At 52.3% G+C, this 21,382-nt stretch overlaps 1 protein-coding gene across 1 annotated transcript in view; it reads left to right on the forward strand.

The window, feature by feature from the left end:
* Positions 1 to 21,382, forward strand: part of LOC144734002 (uncharacterized) — a 138,568-nt gene that overhangs the window by 80,015 nt on the left and 37,171 nt on the right. The window contains exons 17-20 of the mRNA XM_078616031.1: positions 11,552 to 11,676; positions 11,795 to 12,006; positions 13,280 to 13,458; positions 13,689 to 13,808. Of these exons, the coding sequence (XP_078472157.1) occupies positions 11,552 to 11,676; positions 11,795 to 12,006; positions 13,280 to 13,458; positions 13,689 to 13,808 (636 nt within the window). The remainder of the gene's footprint in view (positions 1 to 11,551; positions 11,677 to 11,794; positions 12,007 to 13,279; positions 13,459 to 13,688; positions 13,809 to 21,382) is intronic.

The following is a 21,382-nucleotide window of genomic DNA, read 5'->3' on the forward strand; positions in this document are numbered from 1 at the left end:
GTGACACTGCGGGTGTCATTGCTGGCTGTGGCTCAGTGTGACACTGCGGGTGTCATTGCTGGCTGTGCTCAGTGTGACACTGCAGGTGTCATTGCTGGCTGTGGCTCAGTGTGACACTGCGGGTGTCATTGCTGGCTGTGCTCAGTGTGACACTGCAGGTGTCATTGCTGGCTGTGCTCAGTGTGACACTGCGGGTGTCATTGCTGGCTGTGGCTCAGTGTGACACTGCGGGTGTCATTGCTGGTTGTGCTCAGTGTGACACTGCGGGTGTCATTGCTGGCTGTGCTCAGTGTGACACTGCGGGTGTCATTGCTGGTTGTGGCTCAGTGTGACATTGCGGGTGTCATTGCTGGCTGTGCTCAGTGTGACACTGCGGGTGTCATTGCTGGCTGTGCTCAGTGTGACACTGCGGGTGTCATTGCTGGTTGTGCTAAGTGTGACACTGCGTGTGTCATTGCTGGCTGTGCTCAGTGTGACACTGCGGGTGTCATTGCTGGCTGTGCTCAGTGTGACACTGCGGGTGTCATTGCTGGTTGTGCTCAGTGTGACACTGCAGGTGTCATTGCTGGTTGTGCTCTGTGTGACACTGCAGGTGTCATTGCTGGCTGTGCTTAGTGTGACACTGCGGGTGTCATTGCTGGTTGTGCTCAGTGTGACACTGCAGGTGTCATTGCTGGCTGTGCTCAGTGTGACACTGCGGGTGTCATTGCTGGTTGTGCTCAGTGTGACACTGCAGGTGTCATTGCTGGTTGTGCTCAGTGTGACACTGCAGGTGTCATTGCTGGCTGTGCTCAGTGTGACACTGCGGGTGTCATTGCTGGTTGTGCTCAGTGTGACACTGCAGGTGTCATTGCTGGCTGTGCTTAGTGTGACACTGCGTGTGTCATTGCTGGCTGTGCTCAGTGTGACACTGCGTGTGTCATTGCTGGCTGTGCTCAGTGTGACACTGCGGGTGTCATTGCTGGCTGTGGCTCAGTGTGACACTGCAGGTGTCATTGCTGGTTGTGCTCAGTGTGACACTGCAGGTGTCATTGCTGGCTGTGGCTCAGTGTGACACTGCGGGTGTCATTGCTGGTTGTGGCTCAGTGTGACACTGCAGGTGTCATTGCTGGTTGTGCTCAGTGTGACACTGCAGGTGTCATTGCTGGCTGTGGCTCAGTGTGACACTGCGGGTGTCATTGCTGGTTGTGGCTCAGTGTGACACTGCAGGTGTCATTGCTGGCTGTGCTCGGTGTGACACTGCGGGTGTCATTGCTGGTTGTGCTCAGTGTGACACTGCGGGTGTCATTGCTGGCTGTGCTCAGTGTGACACTGCGGGTGTCATTGCTGGCTGTGCTCAGTGTGACACTGCGGGTGTCATTGCTGGCTGTGCTAAGTGTGACACTGCGGGTGTCATTGCTGGTTGTGCTCAGTGTGACACTGCGGGTGTCATTGCTGGCTGTGCTCAGTGTGACACTGCGGGTGTCATTGCTGGTTGTGCTAAGTGTGACACTGCGGGTATCATTGCTGGCTGTGCTAAGTGTGACACTGCGGGTGTCATTGCTGGTTGTGCTCAGTGTGACACTGCGGGTGTCATTGCTGGTTGTGCTCAGTGTGACACTGCGGGTGTCATTGCTGGCTGTGCTCAGTGTGACACTGCAGGTGTCATTGCTGGCTGTGCTCAGTGTGACACTGCAGGTGTCATTGCTGGCTGTGCTCAGTGTGACACTGCAGGTGTCATTGCTGGCTGTGCTCATTGTGACACTGCAGGTGTCATTGCTGGCTGTGCTCAGTGTGACACTGCAGGTGTCATTGCTGGCTGTGCTCAGTGTGACACTGCGGGTGTCATTGCTGGCTGTGCTCATTGTGACACTGCAGGTGTCATTGCTGGCTGTGCTCAGTGTGACACTGCGGGTGTCATTGCTGGCTGTGGCTCAGTGTGACACTGCGGGTGTCATTGCTGGCTGTGCTCATTGTGACACTGCAGGTGTCATTGCTGGCTGTGCTCAGTGTGACACTGCGGGTGTCATTGCTGGCTGTGGCTCAGTGTGACACTGCGGGTGTCATTGCTGGTTGTGCTCAGTGTGACACTGCGGGTGTCATTGCTGGCTGTGCTCAGTGTGACACTGCGGGTGTCATTGCTGGTTGTGGCTCAGTGTGACATTGCGGGTGTCATTGCTGGCTGTGCTCAGTGTGACACTGCGGGTGTCATTGCTGGCTGTGCTCAGTGTGACACTGCGGGTGTCATTGCTGGCTGTGGCTCAGTGTGACACTGCGGGTGTCATTGCTGGCTGTGCTCAGTGTGACACTGCAGGTGTCATTGCTGGCTGTGGCTCAGTGTGACACTGCGGGTGTCATTGCTGGCTGTGCTCAGTGTGACACTGCAGGTGTCATTGCTGGCTGTGCTCATTGTGACACTGCAGGTGTCATTGCTGGCTGTGCTCAGTGTGACACTGCAGGTGTCATTGCTGGCTGTGCTCAGTGTGACACTGCGGGTGTCATTGCTGGCTGTGCTCATTGTGACACTGCAGGTGTCATTGCTGGCTGTGCTCAGTGTGACACTGCGGGTGTCATTGCTGGCTGTGGCTCAGTGTGACACTGCGGGTGTCATTGCTGGCTGTGCTCATTGTGACACTGCAGGTGTCATTGCTGGCTGTGCTCAGTGTGACACTGCGGGTGTCATTGCTGGCTGTGGCTCAGTGTGACACTGCAGGTGTCATTGCTGGCTGTGCTCATTGTGACACTGCAGGTGTCATTGCTGGCTGTGCTCAGTGTGACACTGCGGGTGTCATTGCTGGCTGTGCTCAGTGTGACACTGCGGGTGTCATTGCTGGTTGTGGCTCAGTGTGACATTGCGGGTGTCATTGCTGGCTGTGCTCAGTGTGACACTGCGGGTGTCATTGCTGGCTGTGCTCAGTGTGACACTGCGGGTGTCATTGCTGGCTGTGGCTCAGTGTGACACTGCGGGTGTCATTGCTGGCTGTGCTCAGTGTGACACTGCAGGTGTCATTGCTGGCTGTGGCTCAGTGTGACACTGCGGGTGTCATTGCTGGCTGTGCTCAGTGTGACACTGCAGGTGTCATTGCTGGCTGTGCTCAGTGTGACACTGCGGGTGTCATTGCTGGCTGTGGCTCAGTGTGACACTGCGGGTGTCATTGCTGGTTGTGCTCAGTGTGACACTGCGGGTGTCATTGCTGGCTGTGCTCAGTGTGACACTGCGGGTGTCATTGCTGGTTGTGGCTCAGTGTGACATTGCGGGTGTCATTGCTGGCTGTGCTCAGTGTGACACTGCGGGTGTCATTGCTGGCTGTGCTCAGTGTGACACTGCAGGTGTCATTGCTGGTTGTGCTAAGTGTGACACTGCGTGTGTCATTGCTGGCTGTGCTCAGTGTGACACTGCGGGTGTCATTGCTGGCTGTGCTCAGTGTGACACTGCGGGTGTCATTGCTGGTTGTGCTCAGTGTGACACTGCAGGTGTCATTGCTGGTTGTGCTCTGTGTGACACTGCAGGTGTCATTGCTGGCTGTGCTTAGTGTGACACTGCGGGTGTCATTGCTGGTTGTGCTCAGTGTGACACTGCAGGTGTCATTGCTGGCTGTGCTCAGTGTGACACTGCGGGTGTCATTGCTGGTTGTGCTCAGTGTGACACTGCAGGTGTCATTGCTGGTTGTGCTCAGTGTGACACTGCAGGTGTCATTGCTGGCTGTGCTCAGTGTGACACTGCGGGTGTCATTGCTGGTTGTGCTCAGTGTGACACTGCAGGTGTCATTGCTGGCTGTGCTTAGTGTGACACTGCGTGTGTCATTGCTGGCTGTGCTCAGTGTGACACTGCGTGTGTCATTGCTGGCTGTGCTCAGTGTGACACTGCAGGTGTCATTGCTGGCTGTGGCTCAGTGTGACACTGCAGGTGTCATTGCTGGTTGTGCTCAGTGTGACACTGCAGGTGTCATTGCTGGCTGTGGCTCAGTGTGACACTGCGGGTGTCATTGCTGGTTGTGGCTCAGTGTGACACTGCAGGTGTCATTGCTGGTTGTGCTCAGTGTGACACTGCAGGTGTCATTGCTGGCTGTGGCTCAGTGTGACACTGCGGGTGTCATTGCTGGTTGTGGCTCAGTGTGACACTGCAGGTGTCATTGCTGGCTGTGCTCGGTGTGACACTGCGGGTGTCATTGCTGGTTGTGCTCAGTGTGACACTGCGGGTGTCATTGCTGGCTGTGCTCAGTGTGACACTGCGGGTGTCATTGCTGGCTGTGCTCAGTGTGACACTGCGGGTGTCATTGCTGGCTGTGCTAAGTGTGACACTGCGGGTGTCATTGCTGGTTGTGCTCAGTGTGACACTGCGGGTGTCATTGCTGGCTGTGCTCAGTGTGACACTGCGGGTGTCATTGCTGGTTGTGCTAAGTGTGACACTGCGGGTGTCATTGCTGGCTGTGCTAAGTGTGACACTGCGGGTGTCATTGCTGGTTGTGCTCAGTGTGACACTGCGGGTGTCATTGCTGGTTGTGCTCAGTGTGACACTGCGGGTGTCATTGCTGGCTGTGCTCAGTGTGACACTGCAGGTGTCATTGCTGGCTGTGCTCAGTGTGACACTGCAGGTGTCATTGCTGGCTGTGCTCAGTGTGACACTGCAGGTGTCATTGCTGGCTGTGCTCAGTGTGACACTGCGGGTGTCATTGCTGGCTGTGGCTCAGTGTGACACTGCGGGTGTCATTGCTGGTTGTGGCTCAGTGTGACACTGCGGGTGTCATTGCTGGCTGTGCTCAGTGTGACACTGCGGGTGTCATTGCTGGCTGTGCTCAGTGTGACACTGCGGGTGTCATTGCTGGCTGTGGCTCAGTGTGACACTGCGGGTGTCATTGCTGGTTGTGGCTCAGTGTGACACTGCAGGTGTCATTGCTGGCTGTGCTCAGTGTGACACTGCGGGTGTCATTGCTGGCTGTGCTCAGTGTGACACTGCGGGTGTCATTGCTGGCTGTGCTCAGTGTGACACTGCGGGTGTCATTGCTGGCTGTGGCTCAGTGTGACACTGCGGGTGTCATTGCTGGCTGTGCTCAGTGTGACACTGCAGGTGTCATTGCTGGCTGTGGCTCAGTGTGACACTGCGGGTGTCATTGCTGGCTGTGCTCAGTGTGACACTGCGGGTGTCATTGCTGGTTGTGGCTCAGTGTGACATTGCGGGTGTCATTGCTGGCTGTGCTCAGTGTGACACTGCGGGTGTCATTGCTGGCTGTGCTCAGTGTGACACTGCGGGTGTCATTGCTGGCTGTGGCTCAGTGTGACACTGCGGGTGTCATTGCTGGCTGTGCTCAGTGTGACACTGCAGGTGTCATTGCTGGCTGTGGCTCAGTGTGACACTGCGGGTGTCATTGCTGGCTGTGCTCAGTGTGACACTGCAGGTTTCATTGCTGGCTGTGCTCAGTGTGACACTGCAGGTGTCATTGCTGGCTGTGGCTCAGTGTGACACTGCGGGTGTCATTGCTGGCTGTGCTCAGTGTGACACTGCAGGTTTCATTGCTGGCTGTGCTCAGTGTGACACTGCGGGTGTCATTGCTGGCTGTGGCTCAGTGTGACACTGCGGGTGTCATTGCTGGTTGTGCTCAGTGTGACACTGCGGGTGTCATTGCTGGCTGTGCTCAGTGTGACACTGCGGGTGTCATTGCTGGTTGTGGCTCAGTGTGACATTGCGGGTGTCATTGCTGGCTGTGCTCAGTGTGACACTGCGGGTGTCATTGCTGGCTGTGCTCAGTGTGACACTGCGGGTGTCATTGCTGGTTGTGCTAAGTGTGACACTGCGTGTGTCATTGCTGGCTGTGCTCAGTGTGACACTGCGGGTGTCATTGCTGGCTGTGCTCAGTGTGACACTGCGGGTGTCATTGCTGGTTGTGCTCAGTGTGACACTGCAGGTGTCATTGCTGGTTGTGCTCAGTGTGACACTGCAGGTGTCATTGCTGGCTGTGCTTAGTGTGACACTGCGGGTGTCATTGCTGGTTGTGCTCAGTGTGACACTGCGGGTGTCATTGCTGGCTGTGCTCAGTGTGACACTGCGGGTGTCATTGCTGGTTGTGCTCAGTGTGACACTGCAGGTGTCATTGCTGGTTGTGCTCAGTGTGACACTGCAGGTGTCATTGCTGGCTGTGCTCAGTGTGACACTGCGGGTGTCATTGCTGGTTGTGCTCAGTGTGACACTGCGGGTGTCATTGCTGGCTGTGCTTAGTGTGACACTGCGTGTGTCATTGCTGGCTGTGCTCAGTGTGACACTGCGTGTGTCATTGCTGGCTGTGCTCAGTGTGACACTGCAGGTGTCATTGCTGGCTGTGGCTCAGTGTGACACTGCAGGTGTCATTGCTGGTTGTGCTCAGTGTGACACTGCAGGTGTCATTGCTGGCTGTGGCTCAGTGTGACACTGCGGGTGTCATTGCTGGTTGTGGCTCAGTGTGACACTGCAGGTGTCATTGCTGGTTGTGGTTCAGTGTGACACTGCAGGTGTCATTGCTGGCTGTGCTCAGTGTGACACTGCAGGTGTCATTGCTGGTTGTGGCTCAGTGTGACACTGCAGGTGTCATTGCTGGTTGTGGTTCAGTGTGACACTGCAGGTGTCATTGCTGGCTGTGCTCAGTGTGACACTGCGGTATGTCATTGCTGGCTGTGCTCAGTGTGACACTGCGGGTGTCATTGCTGGCTGTGCTCAGTGTGACACTGCGGGTGTCATTGCTGGTTGTGCTAAGTGTGACACTGCGTGTGTCATTGCTGGCTGTGCTCAGTGTGACACTGCGGGTGTCATTGCTGGCTGTGCTCAGTGTGACACTGCAGGTGTCATTGCTGGTTGTGCTAAGTGTGACACTGCGGGTGTCATTGCTGGCTGTGCTCAGTGTGACACTGCGGGTGTCATTGCTGGCTGTGCTCAGTGTGACACTGCGGGTGTCATTGCTGGCTGTGGCTCAGTGTGACACTGCGGGTGTCATTGCTGGTTGTGGCTCAGTGTGACACTGCGGGTGTCATTGGTTGTGGCTCAGTGTGACACTGCGGGTGTCATTGCTGGTTGTGGCTCAGTGTGACACTGCAGGTGTCATTGCTGGTTGTGGCTCAGTGTGACACTGCAGGTGTCATTGCTGGCTGTGGCTCAGTGTGACACTGCGGGTGTCATTGCTGGCTGTGGCTCAGTGTGACACTGCGGGTGTCATTGCTGGCTGTGCTCAGTGTGACACTGCAGGTGTCATTGCTGGTTGTGGCTCAGTGTGACACTGCGGGTGTCATTGCTGGTTGTGGCTCAGTGTGACACTGCGGGTGTCATTGCTGGCTGTGGCTCAGTGTGACACTGCAGGTGTCATTGCTGGCTGTGGCTCAGTGTGACACTGCGGGTGTCATTGCTGGTTGTGGCTCAGTGTGACACTGCGGGTGTCATTGCTGGTTGTGGCTCAGTGTGACACTGCGGGTGTCATTGCTGGTTGTGGCTCAGTGTGACACTGCAGGTGTCATTGCTGGCTGTGCTCAGTGTGACACTGCAGGTGTCATTGCTGGTTGTGGCTCAGTGTGACACTGCAGGTGTCATTGCTGGTTGTGGCTCAGTGTGACACTGCAGGTGTCATTGCTGGTTGTGGCTCAGTGTGACACTGCATATGTCATTGCTGGTTGTGGCTCAGTGTGACACTGCAGGTGTCATTGCTGGCTGTGCTCAGTGTGACACCGCGGGTGTCATTGCTGGCTGTGCTCAGTGTGACACTGCAGGTGTCATTGCTGGCTGTGGCTCAGTGTGACACTGCGGGTGTCATTGCTGGCTGTGCTCAGTGTGACACTGCAGGTGTCATTGCTGGCTGTGCTCATTGTGACACTGCAGGTGTCATTGCTGGCTGTGCTCAGTGTGACACTGCAGGTGTCATTGCTGGCTGTGCTCAGTGTGACACTGCGGGTGTCATTGCTGGCTGTGCTCATTGTGACACTGCAGGTGTCATTGCTGGCTGTGCTCAGTGTGACACTGCGGGTGTCATTGCTGGCTGTGGCTCAGTGTGACACTGCGGGTGTCATTGCTGGCTGTGCTCATTGTGACACTGCAGGTGTCATTGCTGGCTGTGCTCAGTGTGACACTGCGGGTGTCATTGCTGGCTGTGCTCAGTGTGACACTGCAGGTGTCATTGCTGGCTGTGCTCATTGTGACACTGCAGGTGTCATTGCTGGCTGTGCTCAGTGTGACACTGCGGGTGTCATTGCTGGCTGTGCTCAGTGTGACACTGCGGGTGTCATTGCTGGTTGTGGCTCAGTGTGACATTGCGGGTGTCATTGCTGGCTGTGCTCAGTGTGACACTGCGGGTGTCATTGCTGGCTGTGCTCAGTGTGACACTGCGGGTGTCATTGCTGGCTGTGGCTCAGTGTGACACTGCGGGTGTCATTGCTGGCTGTGCTCAGTGTGACACTGCAGGTGTCATTGCTGGCTGTGGCTCAGTGTGACACTGCGGGTGTCATTGCTGGCTGTGCTCAGTGTGACACTGCAGGTGTCATTGCTGGCTGTGCTCAGTGTGACACTGCGGGTGTCATTGCTGGCTGTGGCTCAGTGTGACACTGCGGGTGTCATTGCTGGTTGTGCTCAGTGTGACACTGCGGGTGTCATTGCTGGCTGTGCTCAGTGTGACACTGCGGGTGTCATTGCTGGCTGTGGCTCAGTGTGACACTGCGGGTGTCATTGCTGGTTGTGCTCAGTGTGACACTGCGGGTGTCATTGCTGGCTGTGCTCAGTGTGACACTGCAGGTGTCATTGCTGGTTGTGCTAAGTGTGACACTGCGTGTGTCATTGCTGGCTGTGCTCAGTGTGACACTGCGGGTGTCATTGCTGGCTGTGCTCAGTGTGACACTGCGGGTGTCATTGCTGGTTGTGCTCAGTGTGACACTGCAGGTGTCATTGCTGGCTGTGGCTCAGTGTGACACTGCGGGTGTCATTGCTGGCTGTGCTCAGTGTGACACTGCGGGTGTCATTGCTGGTTGTGGCTCAGTGTGACATTGCGGGTGTCATTGCTGGCTGTGCTCAGTGTGACACTGCGGGTGTCATTGCTGGCTGTGCTCAGTGTGACACTGCGGGTGTCATTGCTGGCTGTGGCTCAGTGTGACACTGCGGGTGTCATTGCTGGCTGTGCTCAGTGTGACACTGCAGGTGTCATTGCTGGCTGTGGCTCAGTGTGACACTGCGGGTGTCATTGCTGGCTGTGCTCAGTGTGACACTGCAGGTTTCATTGCTGGCTGTGCTCAGTGTGACACTGCAGGTGTCATTGCTGGCTGTGGCTCAGTGTGACACTGCGGGTGTCATTGCTGGCTGTGCTCAGTGTGACACTGCAGGTTTCATTGCTGGCTGTGCTCAGTGTGACACTGCGGGTGTCATTGCTGGCTGTGGCTCAGTGTGACACTGCGGGTGTCATTGCTGGTTGTGCTCAGTGTGACACTGCGGGTGTCATTGCTGGCTGTGCTCAGTGTGACACTGCGGGTGTCATTGCTGGTTGTGGCTCAGTGTGACATTGCGGGTGTCATTGCTGGCTGTGCTCAGTGTGACACTGCGGGTGTCATTGCTGGCTGTGCTCAGTGTGACACTGCGGGTGTCATTGCTGGTTGTGCTAAGTGTGACACTGCGTGTGTCATTGCTGGCTGTGCTCAGTGTGACACTGCGGGTGTCATTGCTGGCTGTGCTCAGTGTGACACTGCGGGTGTCATTGCTGGTTGTGCTCAGTGTGACACTGCAGGTGTCATTGCTGGTTGTGCTCAGTGTGACACTGCAGGTGTCATTGCTGGCTGTGCTTAGTGTGACACTGCGGGTGTCATTGCTGGTTGTGCTCAGTGTGACACTGCGGGTGTCATTGCTGGCTGTGCTCAGTGTGACACTGCGGGTGTCATTGCTGGTTGTGCTCAGTGTGACACTGCAGGTGTCATTGCTGGTTGTGCTCAGTGTGACACTGCAGGTGTCATTGCTGGCTGTGCTCAGTGTGACACTGCGGGTGTCATTGCTGGTTGTGCTCAGTGTGACACTGCGGGTGTCATTGCTGGCTGTGCTTAGTGTGACACTGCGTGTGTCATTGCTGGCTGTGCTCAGTGTGACACTGCGTGTGTCATTGCTGGCTGTGCTCAGTGTGACACTGCAGGTGTCATTGCTGGCTGTGGCTCAGTGTGACACTGCAGGTGTCATTGCTGGTTGTGCTCAGTGTGACACTGCAGGTGTCATTGCTGGCTGTGGCTCAGTGTGACACTGCGGGTGTCATTGCTGGTTGTGGCTCAGTGTGACACTGCAGGTGTCATTGCTGGTTGTGGTTCAGTGTGACACTGCAGGTGTCATTGCTGGCTGTGCTCAGTGTGACACTGCAGGTGTCATTGCTGGTTGTGGCTCAGTGTGACACTGCAGGTGTCATTGCTGGTTGTGGTTCAGTGTGACACTGCAGGTGTCATTGCTGGCTGTGCTCAGTGTGACACTGCGGTATGTCATTGCTGGCTGTGCTCAGTGTGACACTGCGGGTGTCATTGCTGGCTGTGCTCAGTGTGACACTGCGGGTGTCATTGCTGGTTGTGCTAAGTGTGACACTGCGTGTGTCATTGCTGGCTGTGCTCAGTGTGACACTGCGGGTGTCATTGCTGGCTGTGCTCAGTGTGACACTGCAGGTGTCATTGCTGGTTGTGCTAAGTGTGACACTGCGGGTGTCATTGCTGGCTGTGCTCAGTGTGACACTGCGGGTGTCATTGCTGGCTGTGCTCAGTGTGACACTGCGGGTGTCATTGCTGGCTGTGGCTCAGTGTGACACTGCGGGTGTCATTGCTGGTTGTGGCTCAGTGTGACACTGCGGGTGTCATTGGTTGTGGCTCAGTGTGACACTGCGGGTGTCATTGCTGGTTGTGGCTCAGTGTGACACTGCAGGTGTCATTGCTGGTTGTGGCTCAGTGTGACACTGCAGGTGTCATTGCTGGCTGTGGCTCAGTGTGACACTGCGGGTGTCATTGCTGGCTGTGGCTCAGTGTGACACTGCGGGTGTCATTGCTGGCTGTGCTCAGTGTGACACTGCAGGTGTCATTGCTGGTTGTGGCTCAGTGTGACACTGCGGGTGTCATTGCTGGTTGTGGCTCAGTGTGACACTGCGGGTGTCATTGCTGGCTGTGGCTCAGTGTGACACTGCAGGTGTCATTGCTGGCTGTGGCTCAGTGTGACACTGCGGGTGTCATTGCTGGTTGTGGCTCAGTGTGACACTGCGGGTGTCATTGCTGGTTGTGGCTCAGTGTGACACTGCGGGTGTCATTGCTGGTTGTGGCTCAGTGTGACACTGCAGGTGTCATTGCTGGCTGTGCTCAGTGTGACACTGCAGGTGTCATTGCTGGTTGTGGCTCAGTGTGACACTGCAGGTGTCATTGCTGGTTGTGGCTCAGTGTGACACTGCAGGTGTCATTGCTGGTTGTGGCTCAGTGTGACACTGCATATGTCATTGCTGGTTGTGGCTCAGTGTGACACTGCAGGTGTCATTGCTGGCTGTGCTCAGTGTGACACCGCGGGTGTCATTGCTGGCTGTGCTCAGTGTGACACTGCAGGTGTCATTGCTCGGTGTGGCTCGCTGTGCAGGGGGAGATGGAGAGGGACGACCCCGTGCCTGTGCAGCTCACTTGCCTCATGGAGGGAGACAAAGAGCACCTAAGGGACATCGGCAACTTGCTGGTACTTCAGGGGCTGGCCTTCCACATTAAAAGGTAGTCCAACTCGCAGGGATTTTTGTCGTCTTTGCCACTGTGGGTGCCCCTTGAGTGATGATTGGGAAGAGGGGAGTGAGTCATCCTATACATCATGGCTTTTCCTGCCTTTGTCCAGGCCGAAGGCAGATCCAGGAGTGGCGCACAGGAGGATGGGCGAGCACATCGTTGCGGCGTGCATCAGGGAGATGTCCCACACGGCGGTTCCACCGCAGCGGTTGGCCAGTGTCCCCTACCCGGCGCCCGACCTCCCGGCCAGTGACACGTTCAGCCTGGTGGTGACGCACGTTAGCGCCAGTGGGCGCATCTACGGACACCTGGCTTCAAATAGTGAGGAGGCGGAGGTTTTGCGCGCAGTGTGCAATTTGACGACGGATATCTGAAAGGGTGTTTGGAAGGGAAATCAACAATCGATCAGAAGGCGTTTTAGCAGATTGCCACACATCACAGCACAGTTTGGTATTGAGTTTGAGCGTGGAGATTGAAAAGCACGACGTATCGCGCACAGCTGTCCTTTTAAATTAAATGGATTTCCTGATGCGGCGAAGCTTGTACAGTAGACTCAATTATCCGCGTGCGGTTTATCTAATGTGCAAATTAACCGTGCACCTGAGATTTTGACGTAAATTAATAACTCATGGACTTTCCCTTGAGCCCAAATTCATCATGAGACCTCCCTTGCCAGTATCAAAATATAAGAATAGGTTTAACGCTTTCTGGCAATATCACAGATATTAAGATGTAAAAACACCAAACTGAAACTTTTTTAAAGGAATCATGTCTGCATTAACCACATATACTCGTGGTGAACATGCAAACAAAAAAACATGGTCTGATAGTATATGCATTGTCTTTGAAACTTATTTGTCCACACCAGAGACTGCTTTCTTTAGAGCCTAGTCTCAACAGTGTTCGACCAGAGGACACCAACAGGCGAACAGCACAAAGACAACGCACTATCAGGACATTGAGAGCTCGCGGTGTGCAGCTACATCATGGGACCTCCTTTGCCAGTATGTGTGGACCAATCAGTTTCAAAGACAATGCATATGCTATCAGAGCATATTTTTTGGTTTGCATGTTCACCACAAGCATATGTGGTTAATGCAGACATGATTCCTTGCAAAAGGTTTCAGTTTGATGTTTTAACATCTTAACACCTGTTTTATTGCCAGAAAGCATTAAACCTATTCTTATAATCTAAAAACAGTTCTACATTGTTATTCTTGGAAATGTTTATTACAAGTCACATGCTTAAACCGAACACATATGTTTCTCTGGTTAATGTGAAATCCATGTAATTGCCCCTACAGTACAGTAGTTGAAGATCTTTACAACAGTGGGTGGAGCTTTATTAATGTTGATTGGCGTGGCTCTGCTGCTGTCCACGTGGTGGGCAGAGTCTTCTGCGCGGGAGCAATGAAGTGTTCTCACTGAGCACTTGCATCATCGATCGATTGATGGTTACTTTTTGGCATAGAGATCCGTGGAAAATGGATATTTCTTAATTATCCACGGCCGTCCTCCCCGTCATTAGTGCGGATTAATCGAGAGTCTACTGTACTCTTTGCCACTTAATGTTTCCTAATTTTTGTTCGGTCAGATGCGGTCCTGCAGAAGCTGATGGAATCCATCAAGTCGGAGTGTGGCAGCAGCATAAACAACAGCAGCCTTTCTGGACTTGTGGACTTGCCGTTTTCCTTGGGCCAGCCATGCGTCGTTCAGCTGTCGGGAGGCTGGTACCGAGGCCAGATTCTCAACGTGCAAACAAATACTGTGCAGGTGATCATTGCGCACACCAAGGCGAAGTCACTTGAATAATCATGCACGTGGCTTGCCTGGAGCTGGATTAACCTTAATGTAGAAAATGACCAGACTGCTCAAGTGCCTGTGTTGCTCTTCTTATGAATGAACTCTGCGACGTGATGCATTGTTGTTCATATTCACGCCGACTGGTAAAGGTGAGTGCGCGCGTGCATGTGGTGTGTGCTTGTGGTCTGTGCACTTGCCAGGTGCGTTACATCGATCACGGCGGTGAGGACGAGGTGGAGCCTGGCGCTGTGCGTGTGACTGACCGCTTCACGCACGTGCCCCCGCTCTGCCTCGAGTGCGTGCTGAGCTCCCCGTACCTGGTAGGGGCTCTCTCACCTGCAGCTGCACGCAACCCCCACATGCCCAGAGAAGCACACACAAGGCTCGAATGCACAGTGTTAACACATTATTATTATGATTATTGCATTTTATATTCACTAGCGGGAAGTGCCCGGTTTTGCCAGGAAGAAAAATATATTTCAAAATTTCTCTTATAAACTTAATATATACATACACAAGTACTAAGCTATTGTGAAAGCCCGGTGTTCTGTTTGTCCATTTGTCCATCAACAAAATTAAGAGGCTTGAAGTCCTGAATCCAAAAGTAATAGAAAGTGGTGGATAAATAGTTGATATTTTTACCCCCACATAGGCATATATATCAACATACAATAGTGAGTCGTATCTAGTGACTATAGTAGTATCTGCTGACTATAGTAGTATTTGCTCACTCTATGGTAGTATCTGCCGACTTTATAGTAGTAATACTTGGCTCTACAGTAGTATCTACTGACTGTAGTCATTCATAATTAACGTTTTTGGGTTCGATCGCGTTATTTACGACACATTTATAAATAACGCGATCTAACCCAAAAACGTTTATTATGAATAATATTGGTCGCGAAAGCCTACATGTTAAACTGACTGTAGTCCGTAGTATCTACTGAACGTAGTAGTATCTACTGACTGTAGTAGTATCTACTGACTGTAGCAGTATTTACTGAACGTAGTGGTATCTACTGGCAGTAGTAGTATCGACTGACTGTACTATTATCTTCTGACTATAGTAGTATTTACTGACCGTAGTAGTATCTACTGACAGTAGTAGTATCTTCTAACTATACAGGAGTATCTAATGATTATATAGTAGTATTTACTGACCGTAGTGGTATCTCCTGTCTATAGTAGTATTACTGAATCTATAGTGATATATATTGACTCTATAGTAATATCCACTGACTATAGTAGTGTGGTGGGTAATTGTTGGGTGTAATACGCCACCACCACTACGGTTGAGCATTTACTTCCAGTCAGGGGCCAACAGGGGGCAATAGCAGGTCCGGTCTGTACTAAGCAGGACTTGTGGGTCAGACAACCTGGGGGGACGGTTGGGAACCAGAGGGGAACACCTCAGGCCCCCAGTGGGGGGGCTGGGGGATTGTGCAACAATCTAGGTCCCGCCAGAAGGTTCCAGATGATGGGCATGGCCAGGGGCAGAGTGACTCTGGGAGCCCCATAAAAGCCTGACCCCAGAGCGCCTCGAGTCAGTCCACCTCAAGCCGAAGACTCAGAAGTCCACCTGAAGATAGGACCCTGGACCCCAAGCCCCGCCGTCCTTATAAGGGCCGGGGCTCAGTGAGGCCAGTGGTCAGTAGGCTAGGACCCTGAGGATCCCCGGACCCGACGTCCTTCTCAGGGCCGGGTCTGTGTGGGCCAGCGGTTGAGACCCGAGGACCTTCGCTGGGTCGGGTCAGTCTCCCTTAGGTCCCGTTAGCCGGAGGGCTAAGAGTGGTTAGTCCCAGTGATTAGGGCACATTAGCCCGGAGGCTGTACCTCCTTAGGTTGTGGGTAGAAGGGGCCATTACCCTTTTGTGTTAGGGACCTTCTCTGTGTATCATTAAATAAATACTTGTTGCCTCCAAAGAAGACTCCGTCTCCATACTAACCCACTACAGTAATAACTACTATCTGCTTTCTCTGCAGTAGACTCTACCGACTGCAATAGTATCTCCCGACTTTACAGTAGTATGTACCGACTCTATAGTCGTAACTACATTACTCTATAGTCGTATCTAGTGACTCTACAGTAGTTTCTACTGACTGCAGTAGTATCTACTGACTCTATAATAGTGTATATTGACTCTATAGCAGTAGCTACTAACTCGACAGTAGTATATACTGACTATAGTAATATCTACTAACTATAGTAGTATCTACCGACTCGATAGCAGTATCTACCATCACTAAAGTAGTATGTACTGACTAGTAGTATCTACTATGTCTACAGTAGTATGTACTGGCTGTAGTAGTAGCTATTGTCACGACAGTAGTTTGTACTGCCTGTAGTAGTAGCAGCTACTATCACTACAGTACTATGTACTTGCTGTAGTAGTAGCTATCACTACAGCAGTATGTACTGGCTGTAGTAGTAGCTAAATGCCAAGAACAAAATGTTGATCTATATATGGCTTTCGTTGATCTAACAAAAGCATTCGACACAGTCAGCCGGGAGGGCCTATGGAAAATCATGGCCAAGTACGGGTGTCCAGACAAGTTCATTGGCATCGTGCGCAATCTCCATGATGGCATGATGGCCAGCGTCAGAGACCAGCAAGAACTCTCTGATCCGTTCCCAATCACAAACGGGGTGAAGCAAGGCTGCGTTTTAGTGCCAACGCTCTTCAGCATGGTGTTTTCTGCCATGCTGCAAGACTCATTCCAGAACCACAACACTGGGATTAACTTCATCTACCGTTTTGATGGTGGGCTATTCAATCTGCGGAGGATGCAAGCCAAAACTAGAGTGGAGGAAGTCACTGTTCGAGAACTTTTGTTTGCTGATGACTGTGCTCTGGCTGCTGGCTCAAATAAAGATCTACAGGACAGTATGGACCACCTCTTCTCAGCTTGCAACAACTTCGGCCTAACAATCAGCACAAAGAAGATTGAAGTCCTATACCAACCTGCTCCTGGGAAACCCTACACTGAGCCAACCATCTTTGTGAATGGGCAAAAGCTTTCAGCCGTTGACAAGTTTATTTACCTTGGTAGTACACTGTCTCGCGCTGTGCACATAGATGATGAAGTTAACATCAGGATTGTCAAGGCCAGTGCGTGCAGCCTTTGGACGTCTACGTGACTTGGTATGGGAAAGGACTGGCATCAAGCAGGAGACAAAACTGAAGGTCTACCGGGCTGTTGTCTTACCAACTCTTCTGTATGGGTGCGAAGCCTGGACAGTTTACCAGCGCCATGCCAAGAAATTTAATCATCTCCACTTGAGCTGTCTGAGGAAACTGCTGAGGATCAAGTGGCAAGACAGAATCCCTGACACGGAAGTCATCAGCAAGGCAAATATCCCCAGCATCTACACCTTGCTTGCGAAGGAACAGCTTAGATGGACTGGCCACGTAACCAGAATGCCCTACGCCAGACTTCCAAAACAAGTCTTCTTTGGCGAGCTGAAGAATGGCAAGCGAGCACAAGGTGGCCCCAAAAAGCGCTACAAGGACACCCTTAAAGCTTCCTTGAAGAGCTTTGGATTCGACCTGAAAAGCTGGGAATCACTAGCACAGGACCGACCTGCCTGGAGAAGAAAAGTACAGGACGGTGCAGTCCTCTGTGAGAGTAGGAGAAGCTCCGGTGCTATCTTGAAGAGGCAGCAGCTCAAATCTACCAAGGAAGGACTTGTGGCTGCACTTCAGAGCTCTACATCCTCCTTGACCTGTCCAGTGTGCCACAGAGAATTCCGGGCTCGGATTGGCTTGTTCAGCCATCTGCGCACTCATCAAAACACAACAAAATGACAAACGTGCCATGGTCATCAACTTTGATGGACGAATAAGAAGAAGAAGTTGACTCTATAGCAGTAGCTACTATCACCACAGTAGTATATACTGGCTGTAGTAGTAGCTATTATCACCACAGTATGTACTGGCTGTAGTAGTAGCTACTATCACTACAGCAGTATGTACTGGCTGTAGTAGTAGCTACTATCACGACAGTAGTATGTACTGGTTGTAGTAGTAGCTATTATCACGACAGCAGAATGTACTGGCTGTAGTAGTAGCTACTATCACTACAGGAGTATGTACTGGCTGTAGTAGTAGCTATGCTAACTCTTTTGCAGTGTGTACTGGCTCTAGTAGTAGCTATACTAACTGTATAGCAGTGTGTACTGGCTGTAGTAGTAGCTATACTAACTATATAATAATAATCTTTAGTTCTTTCGGTAAAGTCACGTAGATAGAAAAATAATTTTAAAAAGTGAATAAAAATAATAAGATAATAAACAAATATCCATTCATGTAGACTGTAGCCTGGTTTTTAATCGGAATGTACTGGCAGTCTATAACGTAGACTTTAGCCTGGTTTTTAAGTTTGGTGAGTGCACTGGCAGTCTATAATGTAGACTATCAATGGTTATTAAGAACCCAAGAATAAGTCTACATTATAGACTGTCAGTATGCTCACTCAGGTTAAGAACCTGGCTACAGTGTACATTATAGACTGCCAATACGCTCACCAAGCTTAAAATCCAGGCTACAGTCTACATTATAGACTGCCAGTACTCACCCTGTCTGTGTCTCCGTGACTGTGGTTCGTCTCTCTCTCAAATTTAGCACTCTTTGTAAGAATGTAATCAACCAGGTAGGGTGTTGACTGTTATGTTAGCCGACTCTGTGTTGTATTGCATTATATTTCTAAGTTTACTAGTTTTGATTTTTCTCATTAATTCGTACCTGATGATGATTGCTTGTGTTGCAATCGAAACATCGTATTCTATTATTTAATTTATTTTCTTTCTACATGACTTTACCGAAAGAACCAAAAAGTACTAACTTCACAGAGTGATGGTGAGGCCTAGTCCTGTGCAGAACTCCCGGCCTCGCTTAGATTGCCCAGCCTGCCGAGGTGGCACCTTGGCAGGCTGGGGCTGGGCTGCTACCCCCCCCCCCCCACCCATGATCCCCCCGCCTGCTCTGCAGTAGTATCTACGACCTATAGTAGTAACATCTACCGACTCTATTGCAGTAACTGCACACATTGGGGTGGTTGGGGGAGAAGAGGACATCACACTTTGAAGAATTTACCTCAGCGTTTTGTGTATTTTTATAGCATTTTTAACGCGAATGAGAATTTTTCCCCAATTCCACCGATCCCGCTTGTGCGTTGCTAGGGGCAACCACGGCTTTGTCGTGCATGCGCAAATGCGTGCTTTGGAGCGAGCTCAGCGGCGTAAGGAAATAAATAAGTAATAAATTGTGCTAAATGCTTCATTAAACTATTTTTAAGTTGACGGACGCAAAATCGGAAAAGCGCTGGCTCACCACGGGGCTTATGGCGTGGTACCTGGGTACTTTTTAAAACGTAAACCCCACGGTTTGCGAGCCAAATCCTTCGCAAGTTTCGTCCATACACAGACAGACACACAGACAGACAGACTAAAAACGAAGTTTATAGGTAAGATAAACAGCCTCGCTTAGTAGTGTCAAGACTTGATTTGAAGCTTTCATGGTTGCAGGAATCCATACTCTTTGGTTCTTTCGGTAAAGTCACATAGGTAGAAATAAAATAATATGAAATAAAACAAATCGCAACACAAGCAAGCCTCATCAGGTGGGAACACCACAGCAAGAAAAAATACTGAAGTGGGCGTGGCAAGAGGTTATATAGCAAGAGGGGAGAGAGGGGGGGGGGGTAGGGGAAGGAGGTGAGCTGCGTGAGCGCTAGGGGGAGAAGAAGTGAGGCTGGGGGGGGAAGTAGGCGGGGCTAGAAGTGGAAAGCTGGGGAAGGGGGGGGGAAGAGACTCGGAAAAATAGACTAGTAACCGGCAGGTATGATGGAAACAATCACAACAGTTAAGGTTTTACCTGGTTAATAACATCCTTCCAATGATTGCTCGATCTGTATCCATTTTTTCGGTTGAATTTGAGTCTATGTTTATATATCTGGATGGCTTCATGAACAAACCCTTGATAGTAGCCCGAAGATTTGCAGAGTACCTTGGTCTCGGAAAAGATTATCATGCGAGCCCACAGCGTTATAACAATGGTGAGCCACGGCAGAGGTATTGGTTCTGGCGTGTTTCAGATCTGCTTTGTGTTCGCGAACACGGTCCGAGACATGTCGTTTCGTTTCCCCAATGTAACTACTACTGCAGGTACAACTCAGTTTGTAGACTCCAGGATATTGCATGTCAGGAATGACATCCTTCACAGATGGGGTTAGATCACGGATTTTGTGTACTGTATTGAATCGGACATGGATCTTGTGTTTGTTTAAGATTTTGGAAATCTTTTTGGTAACACCTACTATGTATGGTAAAGTGATGGTTTTCATTGGCTTCTCAGGGGATTGTTTCTCCATGGTTGGAGAAATAGCTTTGAAAATAATGCGGTCCGAGTACCCATTCATCTCGAGGGTCTGGTGGATGTGTAATAAAAGACTCGGACGCTTCTCTCTGTCCTGTGTCCTTTATTTGGGTTCAATCTCTTTTCCCTCACGGTACTCCCCTATATACTCTCCACTCTGCAGCCCCAGGCTGCTGTCGCTCACGTAGCCCAACTCCCTCCTAGCAGCCCCGCTGCTGTCACGTCGTGCAGACCCCTGCTGCCCGACTCCTCCCTTGCAGACCCGCTGCTCTCTGCAGCCTCCTCGCTGCACCTCCTGCCCCGGAGTCGGTCACCGTTGGCCGACGGTGCCGATCCTCGTGGCTCGGGTGTGTGGCGACCTCGCCACTCTCTCCTCACCCTTCGCCCTGCGTGGCCTCTCACTTTCCCAGTCCCCGATCACTCCCGACTGCTTCCGGTTACCCCCCATATAGACCCTTACCCTCTCCCCCACGTGACGTAACTCCTCCCCCCATGACGTCACTTCCGGGAGGTCGTTTACGCCCGCATTACACCACCCTCCCCCGTAGAGAAAATCCAGCTGACCTCGGCTGAACACAACTCCAATAAGCAATGCGAGCGAACACGACCGAATACGAAAAAGGACACAGAACACACGATAATATACCGAAAGAACAAGAACACAACACAATAATTTACGAAATGTGAGGGATTTCGAGCGGGTGCGGGTCGCCGGGCCGTCCCGGACGGTCGGTGGCCCTCCCGCCGAGCGGGAACGTGGCAGGGTTTTAAGAGCGACAGGCTGAAGTTCGTCTGTCACTATTGGAGGCCTGGCAACGTCCCGGTCCCCTATTTTCGAAGCCGCAGCATCAGAGGCGTCCCGCGATCGTGTCCGCGGCGGGGTTGGAAGGGCTGCGGGCCTCAAAGGTTCCGCAGCCGTGGTAGGCGCACCCCGAGCTGGGTCTTCTTTCCCCTGCCGCGTCACGGGCGGCTCGTCTGTGAAAGGCACGACAGGCGCTCTAGCAAAGTCAGCAGGCACAGGCAAGGGCGAGTCGGCAGCAACAGACCCCGGCAAGGCAACCTCAGGAGATGACGCATCCGGTCGAGGGGCCACGTATGGTTTCATACGTGGCCCCTCGAGAACCAAACCGAACACGCGCCGACTGTGGGTTGGGAACCTCGATGAGGCGAACCGGCCCTTGCCATGGCTTATGTAATTTAGGAGGAGAGGTACCTGGCCGCACCTGTGGACAATGGAGCCAGGCCAGGTCCCCCGTTTTCCAAGGGCATTCCCCTTTTGAACGTCGCGCACACCGCTCGTTCCGAGCCTGGGCTTTGGCCGTAGCCATGCGAGCCTCCACCCGCGCCTCAGTGACTCGGCGAACGGTGTCCTGAATATAATCAGGAAGAGGCTTGACAGATCCCCTCGCCTCGGTTCCCAACTGTTCATTAATCGGCGGTACGTTTTCACGACCGTACATTAGAAAAAACGGCGAATATCCTGTAGCCGCATGCGGCGTCATCCGGTACGCTGAAAGCAC

Source organism: Lampetra planeri, chromosome 49, assembly GCF_965212315.1.
Source record: "Lampetra planeri chromosome 49, kcLamPlan1.2.h2, whole genome shotgun sequence".
NCBI classification, from domain to species: domain Eukaryota; kingdom Metazoa; phylum Chordata; class Hyperoartia; order Petromyzontiformes; family Petromyzontidae; genus Lampetra; species Lampetra planeri.